Here is a 12,508-nt window from a genome sequence, read left to right as displayed (position 1 = left end):
ACATGTGTAACTGATTTCAAAAAAGCATAATTAATGGAGGAAGGGTAATTTAAAGAAGAACGGTAGATTGCACCATTTTGCACAGTATTACTTAAAGTTTGTGTGTGTGTGTGTATGTGTGTGTGCGCGCGCGCGCGCGTGTGTGTGTGCACATCAGTACTGAGGCTTGAACTTTGGGCTTGGGCACTGTCCCTTAGCTTTTTCTACTCAAAGCTTTTTCTACCACTTGAGCCACAGCTCCGCTTCTGGATTTGGTGGCTAATTGGAGATAAGAGTTTCACTGACTTCCCTGCCTGGACTGGCTTCAAACCTTGTCAGATCTCAGCCTCCTGTGCAGATAGGATTCCAGACATGAGTCACCTCACCAGGCCAAAGTGCCCTTTTGTTAGTGAATGTATGTGTGATTGCCTTTGTGCTGATTGGCCGTGGGCCTCCTGTGACAGCGCGGAAGGGCCGTGCAGGGTGGCTTCTGAGATGTAGGAAAAGCAGCTGCAGATCTGCTGGCTCCTGAGCTGGGCTTGGTCCTCTGTGCACTCCAACTTGCTTGTCCAATGCTGTCAGGTGCCATCTTGAACCTGACCATGCCCTTGGATTGGGCAGCCCAGCCTTGGTACGCAGCCAGTCACAGGTTGACATTTTGTGTCTGGTTTCTCACCACACACACACACACACACACACACACACACGCACGCACGCACGCACGCACGCACGCACTCCTGGAGTCGGTGATCCTGGCCTTCAAAAAGATAGTGTGACCCTTAGGCCAGACTGACTCAGGGGCAGGGGAGTCAGCAGATTATTCCATCAAATTCCACCTAACAAATACCTCAGGTTCATGGCCTCTTTGGTCTGTTTGTTGCTGTTGTTATTTTGTGAGTACTGGGGTTTGAACTGAGGGCCTCAGACTTGTTCAACGAGCACCATACCACTTGAGTCATACCTCCAGTCTGGCATTTGCTGATTATTTTTAGAGATGGAATCTGGCAGACTTTTCTCCCTGGACTGGCTTTGAACCTCCATCCTCCAGATCTCTGCCTCGGATTACAGACATGAACGGCCAATGCCCAGCCCCTGTGATGTCTGGAGCACTTCAAGCCCCTCCCCTGTCTCTGGAACTGTAGAGAGCCCCCGCCCCACACCCCCAAGCTGTCCTGTGTCCTCTCTTGCAGGGCCTGCAGGAGTACGAGGAGTGGAAGTGGGGGAAGAACCCCACGATGGTGGAGGTGCTGGAGGAGTTCCCGTCGGTACAGATGCCGGCCACGCTGCTGCTCACGCAGCTGTCCCTGCTGCAGCCACGCTACTACTCCATCAGCTCCTCCCCGGACATGTACCCCGACGAGGTGCACCTCACCGTGGCCATCGTCAACTACCACACCCGAGGTGGGCACCGGCGTTTTGGGTCCTCCATGAGGCAGCCCCCCCCCGTGACCCCAAAAGGGAGGAAAGCCTGTAAACAGGCAGACTGTGCCCAGGGCGGAATTAGGAAAGAGGCAAGATACGTACTGGGGAACCTCAGCTCTTCCCCTTTGACTCATTCCTCCCCTTTGGGCCCCAAGGAAGCACAGAGGACAAGCCACCTCCACTGTCCCCCGGGGGCGCGGGGCTGTCTGCTGTGTCACACCTCAGGAGTCCCGGCTCTGCTCCCCTCCTGCCCTTAAGCAAGCAATGGAGATGGGCAGAGCCTCATGGGGGCTGACAGAGGACTCTGACAAGTTACCCAGAGCCCCGTGAGGAGACCCTGGAGTGGACAGGCACGGAATGCAACCCAGGGGTGCCCGGCCACAGCCTACTCCAGTTTTCTCTTCTCCTTCAGAAAAGGGGTCCAGGCTGAGATCCCTGCGGTGGCCTCTGAGCATGTGTCCCACCCTGGAGGGGTGGGGACAGACAGGATGGGGCCATGGGGGGAGCCTGACCGCCTGCCTCTTACACTAGATGGAGAAGGACCCATTCACCATGGCGTGTGCTCTTCCTGGCTCAACCGGATTCCTGCAGATGAAGTGGTCCCTTGCTTTGTGAGAGGGTGAGTATAAGACAGACAGACAGACAGACGTCGAAAGGAAAACAGAGAGAGAGAGACAGAGATCTCTGTGTGGTCAGAGTTGGAGTGGGTGGCCCAGCCTGAGGGTTTGAGCACGCTGACCGTGGGATGGATTCCAGTGTCCTGCATCACTCTGGGTTGCTAGGGAAACGGAACCGGGGCACAGAGCAACAGAGCCCACGAAGCAAGTCCTATAGGCAAAGTCAGGTCAAGGCAAGGAAGATTTCAGGGAAAATATGTCATGTGCTCCGTGTTAGGGCTGAGGAGGAAGCTCACACCTGAAATCCCGGCTACCCAGAAGGTAGAAATGAAGTCAAAAGAGGTTTAAGGTCAGCCCAGCCCCCCCCCCCAAAAAAAAATTTGCAAGACTTCATCTCAAGCAGGAAGCTGTACACAGTGATGCACAGCTGCGCACCAGCCACTCAGGAGGATCAGAGTCTGAACCAACCTGGCCAAAAGCGAAACCCTATCTGAAACATATAGGGGCTAGAGCTGGGCCCCTAGAGCATCTAACTAGCAAGCATGAAGCCCTAAGTTCAAACCCCAGCGCTCCCGCCCCAGACAGGGACATGCGGCCCCCGCAAGGGCTGTCTCATTGGCTCTCCCCAAGATGGCCACGAGGCCTCCTCAGACTCCACCACTGGGGGCATCAGAGCCCAGCTCAGCCAGGCTTTGACTCACTCTTCCTTGTCCAGCGCCCCCAGCTTCCACCTGCCCCGGAATCCTCAGGTCCCGTGCATCCTGGTGGGCCCGGGCACCGGCATCGCCCCCTTCCGAAGCTTCTGGCAGCAACGACAGTTTGACATCCAACACAAAGGTGGGTAGAGCCAGCAGCCACGGGGCTCCCCCCAAAAAGTGGGGGCACAGCCTCAGTCCTGGGCCTCCCAGTGAAGAACACACCTTCCATACAGCCTGTCCTGGGCACCAAAAACCCCTATGGCTGTCAACAAGAGAGCCAATAGCTCTGTGATTGGGGTCTGAAGGGGTCTGCATTAGTCCTTACTTTGTAGCTGTGCTGGCGAGGTGGCAGTGACTTGCCATGAGAGGCCCCGCAATTCAGCTTTGGGAGGAGAACAAGAACCCGCCACAGCGGCTTTTGCCACATGGTCTTTACTTGGCAGCTTCTAAGTGGGTGACATTGTGCTAGGTGCTGAGGTAGGGAGATGGCCAACAGAATAACTGGGAGAAAGATGGCGGCCCCAGGGAACATGCTCGCCGGGTGCATCCTCTCCAGGGGCCTCCCAGGGAGACGCCAGCACCTCGGCCGACATCCAGTCTCCATCAGTCACGCACTCAAATGAAGGTCAAAAATATTCAGAGCCAGCTGGGTACCAGTGGCTCATGACTGTAATCCTAGCTACTCAGGAGGCTGAGATCTGAGGATCAGGATTAGAAGTCAGTCCAGGCAGGGAAGTCCTGGCAGGAAAGCAGGTTCTTATGTCCAATGAACCACCAAAAAGCCAGAAGTGGAAGAGTGCTGGCTTTGAGTAGAAAAAGCTCAGGAACAGCACCCAGGCTCTGAGTTCAAGCCCTAGTACTCTCTGTTTCTGTCCCTATCTCTATCTCTGTCTCTCTCTCTCCCTCTCTCTCTCTCCCTCTCTCCCTCTCCCTCTCTCTCTCTTTCACACACACACACACACACACACACACACACTCACACACTTGAGCATCCACAGATTTTGTTACCCATCCAAGAAGGGGTCCTAGAAACCAATGCCTGTGAACACTGAGAAATGTCTGTTTCCATTCTGCTCCTGAGGGGACCTTTGGCTCACAAATTGAAGTAAGATCTCATCACTGTGCACAGCTAGGATCCGAACCCAGGCAGTGTGGTTCACAGTCTGCGCTCTCAGCCTGGCCCAGTGGTGGGGGCTGCCAAGTAGTCTGAGGGAGGAGGAAAACACTGACACCCAGGAAGGAGAGGTTGGCCAAAAGCCCGGACTCACTTGCCTCTCTCCTTAGTGTGTCAGCACATGTGTGCATATGTGTGCTCGCATGGGCAGGGCACACACACCACCCTGCCCCGTGTCTGTGAGCGTCCGTCTGCACACCATGTCCTGAGGTCCCGATCCCCAGCGCTGCATCTCCAATACCTCCACCACCAGCACTCGGCTACCAGAGCCACTGGTGACCGGGGTCTCCCCATCCCCAGGACTGAGTCCCTGCCCCATGGTCCTGGTCTTCGGGTGTCGCCAGTCCCAGATTGACCACATCTACAGGGAGGAGACGCTGCAAGCCAAGAGCAAGGGGGTCTTCAGAGAGCTCTACACAGCCTACTCCCGGGAGCCCAACAAACCAAAGGTATGCCTGCCACCTGCGCACGCGCGCACCTCCCCCCCCCCCCCCCCCAGAGCCACGCTACAGCCGGGAGGGCCCGGCTGTGGAAATACTCACAGCCACATTACAGGATTCCAAGAAGATCCAGGCCGGCCAGTGTTTGCTCAGGGGCAGGAGGAAGGTGGACATGGAGGGGCGACCACCCAGTGGCCACAGGGTTTCACTAGCAGGGACAGGAAAGTTCCAGAATCCTGGATCATAGTGATGGTTGCACAACATTATGGATATCTTTAATGGCACTGAATGAGCTGGTTAACACCGTAAAAAAAAAATGGGGAAATTGTATCTTAGGTGTATTTTACTATGATTTAAAAAAATGTTTAAACCTGGCACCAGTGACTCACGCCTATAATTCTACCTACTCAGGAGGCTGAGATCTGAGGATCTCTGTTCAAAGCCAGCCCAGGCAGAAAAGTCTGTGAGACTCTTATCTTCAATTAACTATTGACTCCCCTTCCAAAAAAAAAAAAAAAAGCCAGAAATGGAATTGTGGCGCAAGTGAAAAAGCTCAGGGACAATGCCCAGGCTCTGAGTTCAAGCCCTAGTACCAACACACACACACACACACACACACACACACACACATACACACACACACACACACACACACACACACACACACACACAGAGTTTAAGCCGGGTACTACTGGCTCATCCCTACAATCCTAGCTACTCAAGAGGCTGAAATCTGGGACGGTGTCCAGGCCCCTGAGTTCAAGCCCCAGTCGGGACACACACAAAAAGTTTACGCTGGGTGTAATGGTGCACAGCTCTCTTCACAGCAGGAGGTGCTTGCCTAGGCCTGGGAGGCCCTGGGTTCGATCCCCAATACCACCACCACCACACCTGCAAAGTTAACAATAGAGACTTCTTTTAAAAAGTATGTAGCAGCATGTAAGGGGCAGCCACGTGTGAGAATGGATGCGAGCCACAGGACTGAGTGTGTTTCTGTTGGATCTTGGGGAGGCCCAGGGGTCCCAGAAAAGGGGCCAGGACCTTGAGGACGAGGGCGGTCAGGGGCACTGGAGAGTGGCTGGCTGTCAGCAGCTGGCATCCATGACAGGATGCCCCCCCGGGAGCCATTTCTAGGACAAGCCATCTGATGCCACGTGTGGTGGTGCACCCCTATAATCCCTCCTACTCAGGAGGTGGAGACAGTCCCTCACGGCTCTTTCCTGGAGTCAGGCTATGTAACCTTCCCCCTGAGCTGCACAGTGCCTGCTTGGGGGCGGGGGAGGGGGGTGTGGCCTGTGGTGAAGTGTCACATGGCCTAGCCTCCCCCCTTTTTTGTCAGTCATGGGTCTTGAACTCTGGGCCTGGGTGCTGTCCCTGAGCTCTTCAGCTCAAGGCTAGCACTCTACCACTTGAGCCATGATGCCACTTCCAATTTTCTGGTGCTTTATTGGAGATAAGAGTCTCATGGACTTTCCTGCCCGGGCTGGCTTTGAACCATAATCCTCCGACCTCAGCCTCCTGAGTGACTAGGATTACAGGCGTGAGCCACAGGGCCTGGCCCTTACCCCTTCTTACCTATCCTCTGCCCCCGCAGAAGTACGTGCAGGACGTACTGCAGGAACACCTGGCGGAACCTGTGTACCGAGCCCTGAAGGAGCAAGGGGGCCACATTTATGTCTGTGGGGATGTCACCATGGCCGCCGATGTCCTCAAAGCCATCCAGCGCATCATGGCCCAGCAGGGGAAGCTCTCAGAGGAGGATGCTGGCGTGTTCATCAGCCGGCTGAGGGTGAGTGACCCCCAGCGTCCTGTCTCCTCTTCTCACCCACCTGTGTGACCAGGTAAGGGAGCCATGATAATACCCAGACTCCTCTTTCTGCCCTATGGCTGGGGATTTAAGACACAAGCCAGCTCCCCAACCCAGGGGTACGAGAGAACACAGGATGCCTGGATCTGCAGGTGCACGTCGTGAGTATGGTTGCAGGCTGCAGTGGATGGACATTAACACGTCAGAAACGATACGAACCCATCTTTTCCTACCCTTTAGAATCCGGCTGCAGCACTGCCCGCCCTCAGCAGTGCTATAGGCTGGATACTGCACAAAGAGATCTGTCCAGGCCTGGAGCAATAGCTCAGACCTGTCATCCCAGCTACTCAGGAGGCAGAGATCAGGAGGATCATGGTTCCAGGCCAGCTTAGGCACAAAGTTAATGAGACCCTCTCTTACCGATAAAGCTGAGTGTGGTGGCCGGTGCTTGTCATCCCACGTGTGTAGGATGTATAAATAGGAGGAAAGCTGTCCAAGCCCAACCTGGAATTAATGTGAGACCCTATTCAAAAAATAATAATAAAACTAAAGCAAAAGGGCTGGGGCATAACTCAGATGCTAGGGCATCTGACTAGGAAGCTTCAGGTCCCAAGTTTGACCCTGCTACCAGCAAAAGATGGGTCCAAGAGAGATGAGTGGAATCTGGGCCACCCATGCTTACCTTCTCATGCCGTGCACTGGAGGGAAGGCCTTTAGCTGGCTGTTCACTATGGCAGCCCAGCCACCCAAATCCTAACCGTGGGAGCAACTGCCCCGAGGAGGAGAAAAAACAAATACATACACACACACACACACACACACACACACACACACACACACACACACACACACACACACACACATAGAGAGAGAGAGAGAGAGAGAGAGGGAGAGGGAGGGAGAGAGAGAGTATCTCAGATTGCCACTGACCTCCAAAGCTAATCTCGGCCCCCAACATCCCCCGCCCCCAATACACTGCATTAGATACGTAGTGCTTATTCAAGGAACGGGCCTAGTCTCATTTCTTCCCAGCCTATTTTCTTTGGGTGCATTCCAATCCCTTGGCTGTCATCTGAGCTCCATCCCCTGGCCGTTGCTTCCCCCCAGGATGACAACCGGTACCATGAGGACATTTTCGGAGTCACCCTGCGAACCTACGAAGTGACCAATCGCCTTAGATCTGAGTCCATTGCCTTCATTGAAGAGAGCAAAAAAGACACGGATGAGTGAGTGCCTGTGTCCTCAGGGGAGGGAGGGCACAGCCCCATCTTCCCCTCCTGGAGGTCAGATGTCTGACTGTCCAGTGGTGCAGTCCCCACACCAGCAGCAGTAGCATCAAGGCCCCTGTGACAGTATTAGAAGTGCACTTCTCCCTGGGTGCCGCACTGCAGGCCTGTGGTTCCAGCACGAGAGAGGTGGAGGCAGGAGGATCGTAAATTGGAGGCCAGCCTGGGCTGTGTAATGAGTTTGGGATACACCTGGGCTATATAGTAATAGTCTGTCTCAAAAAAATAAAAAAGATGGAAGGAGGAAGGAAAGAAAACTATGTGAGTTCTCAGCCTCTCTAGACCTACTAGATCAGAAACCTGGAAGTTAGGACAAGGTGGTTAGCATGTTAACAAGGCTTCAGGGGACCTTGAACCCCTGCCTCCCATACACATACCCCAGAACAGAGGAACCTGTCCTTTGGATTCCTACATCCATCTGGGGTGCCCCCTAGTAGAAGGAGGAACTTGTCACCTCTGGGAAGTTGTTTTCTACCACTGTTCTATCCTTCAAGCCAGCTCCCTCACCTCCCACATTGCCAGAGCTTCCTCAGTCCTGCTGATGACAACAGACAGGATTTTGACCATTGCTCTCCAGAAATCACTAGGCTCAGCGGCACCAAGAGACTAGCAAGGAGTCTGTCTCATGATTGCCACCTGAATGTACAGTACCCCCTCCGCAAAATCTGCTGTGCTCCTGAAGCAGATAGGCGCTCAGCTGTCTCTTCTAGCAGCACAAAGCACAGGTTTCTTATCATTGTTTTCACATTAAGGAGACACAGCTATCTCAATGCAGACTTGGGTCTTCTGGCTCAATCGTTGAGGATCACACCTTCCTTGACTGATTGTCAAAAGCTTCTTTCATGAGCTTGTGCATGCAGCTGTGTTGGTGAGGATTCATCATCCAGCCATTCATCCAGCCATCCATCTATCCTCCCAACTTTCCATCTGTTCATCCAGCTATCCATTCATCCTTCCATCAGATTATCCATCTGTTCATTCATCCATCCATCTATACATCTATCCATCATTTATCTTCATTTATTCACCAATCCATCCATTCATTCATATACACATATATCTGTTTTTTCATCCATTCATCTATCTTGGCCTCTATCCATTTTTCCCTTCACTCCTTCATTTACTCATCCATCCAAGCCATATAGCTGGCATGGAGTTATGTCTACCTGGAGGGAAGGGAATTTCTGAGCTGGATATTGGCTACAGCAGCCCAGACATTCATTTGTCCATCAAGTCATGCATTCAAGAGGAGCTGTGAATCTCATCCAACACACTAAGGCTACAGAAGAAACATCCCCCAGAGTGATGGTTTCCCCAGGTTTCTAGTTCATTTCTTTTGAGACAGGGACTCACTCTGTAGCCCAGGGTGGCCTGGAACTGAAGATCCTCCTGCCTTTTCCTGCTGAGTGCTGGGGTTACAGTCGTAAGCCTCCATACCCACCCCTAGGCCTCTAAGACTTCTGAAGGAAGTAGAACACCTCGGCATCACAGCACTAATTCCTTCCTCCTTTTCCTCTGACAGGGTTTTCAGCTCCTAACCGGATCTCTCTGCCCAGATGGCTGGCACAGTGGCTGTCCCTAAGTGCTCCAGCCAAGGCAGCCACAGGTTCCTAAGCATGGACACACGTGGCTGAACCTTTGCCATGGGACCCCCTCTTCCCCCAGGACTCTGCTCTGCCTCTCGTCCTCCGCTGTGTCCTGGTCCCCGCCCCTCAGTGGTGTCATCCGCCCTCCTGGGTCTCCTTGTGTTTCCTGCTGCAATGCAATGCCTTTATACACTGCAGTGGCTCTAACAAAACCGTGCCCTCCCCACCCTTCACTGCCAAAGGCAGATTGCGGGTGCATGAATCCACTGGGTCACGGCCGGCTGTCGCTCCTGTTCAGGTCTGTCCTGCAGGGTCCCTTGAAAAGGCTCCAGGCACTGGACCTCAGAAGTCTCCTGAGCCAGTCCCTCAGCCACTCAAGACCCCTTGATCCTTTTCTATGATTCTGTTTTGCTCGTACATGTGCGTGTGTGTGATAGGCCCGGGTCTCCCTCTGACATCTGTGTGTGCGATTATGTCAATCATAGATCAAATCCCCTGATGAAGACCCACCATGGTACAAACACACTCCTCCACCATGTTAAGTCAGCCTGCGGGACTATAATGGAGCTCCTTGATTGTCAAGGCCAGGCAAGGGCTGTGGAAGGAGATGTGAGAACTAAAAGGGATATTTCTCCATGCATTTAACTCACCACACCAGCCAGCAGAGCACTCACTGGGAAATAGACCCCAGGCAGTGGAGAGGTAAACTCCCTGTCCAAACTCCCATCTCATTCAGTGAGCCCTGCCCCAGCCAATCTCAACCCCATGCCCTGGAGACTACAACTCATCCTGTCTGTGGAATCCATGTGCAAATAGGACCTTTCCACTTTGCCAAGGAAAGGGGGTAGGGGCAGGGAACACCCTCAGTTTCCTGCAAATCACATTGTAATGAATATGAGTGGCTTGAACGTTAATGTTGGGAGCCTGGAAGCAACGGCCAGGAAGAAAACAACTGTTACTTTTTTTATTCCTTCAAATGGGGTTTGCCGCTTCACCCGTGAGGATACCATACAGGAAGACAGTTATAAGGAATCAGGAGGGAGAGGGGGAGAGGCCGGCCTTCAGGAAGAACCATGCCACTTCCTAGGAACCAGGGACCCAGGTTGGGCTCAGCCCTTGGGGCTTCTGACTTTCTAAACTTGATCCCCTAAATTTTTAACCTGCTAAAATAATTTTGATGAATAGCTTCCACTTCGATCCAAGACAAATCGGCACAGTGATGTGTTGAGGACCCCGAGTTCCTCAGAGTAAATGGCACAGAAGGGCCCTACTCCCACTGCAGTGCTGGAAGTCAAGGGGAAGAAGCCAGGAGACAGCCAGGAACAAGGGATGAGCTCTGGGTCCCCAGTTCTGTTGGTTTATTTTGTCAGAAACATACCTTTCCTTTTCTCACAGTGCCTAGATGCTGTTCAGAGGCCTGCATAGCTTTGCAGTTGGGGTACAGAGACCCTGCAGGCTCCCTTAAAGTCAAAAGGCAAAGCACATCCCACTTTTCTCCCCTCTCCTTAGTGGCCTTCACTGATGTCACAGCCCTGGAATGGGGATTTTTATGCTTGGGTTGTTTTTGTTTGTGTTTTGCTGGTCCTGGGATTTGAATTCAGGATCTAGACTCTGCCCCTGGGCCTCTCTGGTTAGAGTTCTATCACTTGAGCCACGGCACCACTTGCGGCTTTTTCTGTGTATATGGTACTGAGGAATCAAACCCAGGGCTTCATGCATGCTAGGCAAGCACTCTACCACTGAGCCACATTCCCAGCCCTGGAATGTGAGTTTTATCCAAACTACAATTGTACCTGCCCTCTTTGAATCCCAAATTTTCCTGTCCAGTCTTCATAGATAGAGACTGGGCACTGGAATCCCACAGTGGCAGTCTCTAGCCTGGAGGAAAGCCAGTAGCTGCTGTGATCTACACAATCTGGTCCCAAGTAGCTCCTCCCCTCCCCCCAGAGGGTTTCTTCCCAATCTGTTGAGACTTTGGGGAACGTTTCTAAAATGTCACTCATTCCCCAGGATTAAACTGCAGTGTCCAAGGATGGATCCCAGCTTTTATCTCCAAAGCAAGTTTCCCCTAGGATTGGTTGTCCATAACCAGATAAAGAGCCCTTTTTTCACACCAGACACCACCTCTTTCAAAGTATCTTGAATTTTATCAGGGAGTCCAAAGAAATGAGTATGCAACCCGTATTCATCTCTCTTCCCAAGAGGAACTCATGTGTGAGAGAGAAACACACACAGAGACAGAGATGCTAAGGGTTGAATCCAGGCTATATCCATTCCCCCCAAAAGGGGACTTTTTTTTTTAAAGGTCCTTGAACCACCAACACAAGTTCCTTCATAGCTCCTGGCTACAGATAGAAGACCAGCCCTGATGCCTTTCCCTCTTCTAGGATTCCTGATAACCCAACAGCAAGTTGTCTGCAGCAGCCTATCAGAAGTAAGAGAGTAGGGATGAGTTTAGTTCTAGTCCAGGGTTCAGGTTAAGTGCTGCCCTCTGCTGGTGGTTTTTAGTTCAGGCTCCCTAGCCCAACAAAAGGTACACCCCCAAGATACCCTGTTATAGAACCTAAATGTTTCCCAACTTCAAAAAAGAAGAAAAACTCCCAAATCAGAAACACTTCTGGTCACATGCATTTCAGGCAGGAGACACTCAACCTGTAATACTTACAGGGAGAGGTCGCAAGTCAACAGGCCTTTGTTCTGATAAACTCCAGCAGCTGTGGAACAAGCAGGCATGGCTGTCCAAAACCATCCGTTCCTAACAGCTCAGTGACCTTGGCGGGCAGCAGCGAGTGTGCCTTCACACACCGCTGAGCGCCACCCCTCAGGCAATGGCTGTTAACCTTAGGTGTGCCTGTCCCAGGGCCTCCCAACTGCAGGCCTCTGGGGCCTGGATCATCATTCTCTGTCCCGGCTCTCCTAGGATGTTGAGCCTCTCCGAATAGAAGCTCATAGAGGTCTAGTGCTGTGATAACCCCATAGGTGACAGGACTGCGGCCACTGTCCCAGTGCAGGACTGGAGATCCCCCTTTATGATGTCATTGCTCTTGAACTTCAAGGACAATAGAATGCCTAAGGCCATGCGTTGGTTCTCGGGGCGGGAGGCCAGGCCCGGGCCCTGCGTCCATCTTGGTGGCCGTGTTGTCCTGTAAGCCCCCCCTCTAGGCTCCGCAGTGGCCTTGGAGAAGGCCCGGCCGGTGGGGTGCTGCGGCTGTACCCACAAGGTGGCCGTGCAGGGCCGGTGGGCAGCGCGGGCAGGGGTGGGGGGGCGGCCCAGCTCCCCACGCACGCGCTGTCGGCATCTCGGACGCCCCTCGCCCTGCGACCCCCGGCGTTGCTCACCTCGGCCCGGTGTCCCCGCGCTCCAGCCCCGCTCCGTGCGCCGGCGCCCGCCCCCAGCCCCTCCGCGAGGTCGGCCAGGCTGTGCTCGCCGCATGCTCTGTTCTGTATAGCTCTCCTCTCCTGATTTTATGGGATTCAACAACAACAAAGCCTACTTATG

General features: G+C 53.3%; 1 protein-coding gene across 3 annotated transcripts in view; it reads left to right on the top strand.

The window, feature by feature from the left end:
* The window catches only part of LOC138807774 (nitric oxide synthase 1-like), an 84,852-nt gene extending 72,358 nt beyond the window's left edge, over positions 1-12,494 (top strand). For all 3 annotated transcript variants that reach the window (XM_069993528.1, XM_069993530.1, XM_069993529.1), the window contains 7 exons: positions 1,170-1,380; positions 1,933-2,020; positions 2,734-2,855; positions 4,191-4,339; positions 5,925-6,119; positions 7,245-7,363; positions 8,946-12,494. In XM_069993528.1, coding sequence (XP_069849629.1) covers positions 1,170-1,380; positions 1,933-2,020; positions 2,734-2,855; positions 4,191-4,339; positions 5,925-6,119; positions 7,245-7,363; positions 8,946-8,961 — 900 coding nt within the window. In that variant the 3' untranslated portion in view covers positions 8,962-12,494. The remainder of the gene's footprint in view (positions 1-1,169; positions 1,381-1,932; positions 2,021-2,733; positions 2,856-4,190; positions 4,340-5,924; positions 6,120-7,244; positions 7,364-8,945) is intronic.
* Positions 12,495-12,508: the final 14 nt, after the last annotated feature.

The sequence above is a fragment of the Dipodomys merriami genome, unplaced genomic scaffold (assembly GCF_024711535.1).
Source record: "Dipodomys merriami isolate MVZ:Mamm:240054 unplaced genomic scaffold, mDipMer1.0.p SCAF_433, whole genome shotgun sequence".
NCBI classification, from domain to species: domain Eukaryota; kingdom Metazoa; phylum Chordata; class Mammalia; order Rodentia; family Heteromyidae; genus Dipodomys; species Dipodomys merriami.
The sequence above is the reverse complement of the archived record's forward strand: the minus strand, read 5'-3'. Positions and strand labels throughout refer to the sequence as shown.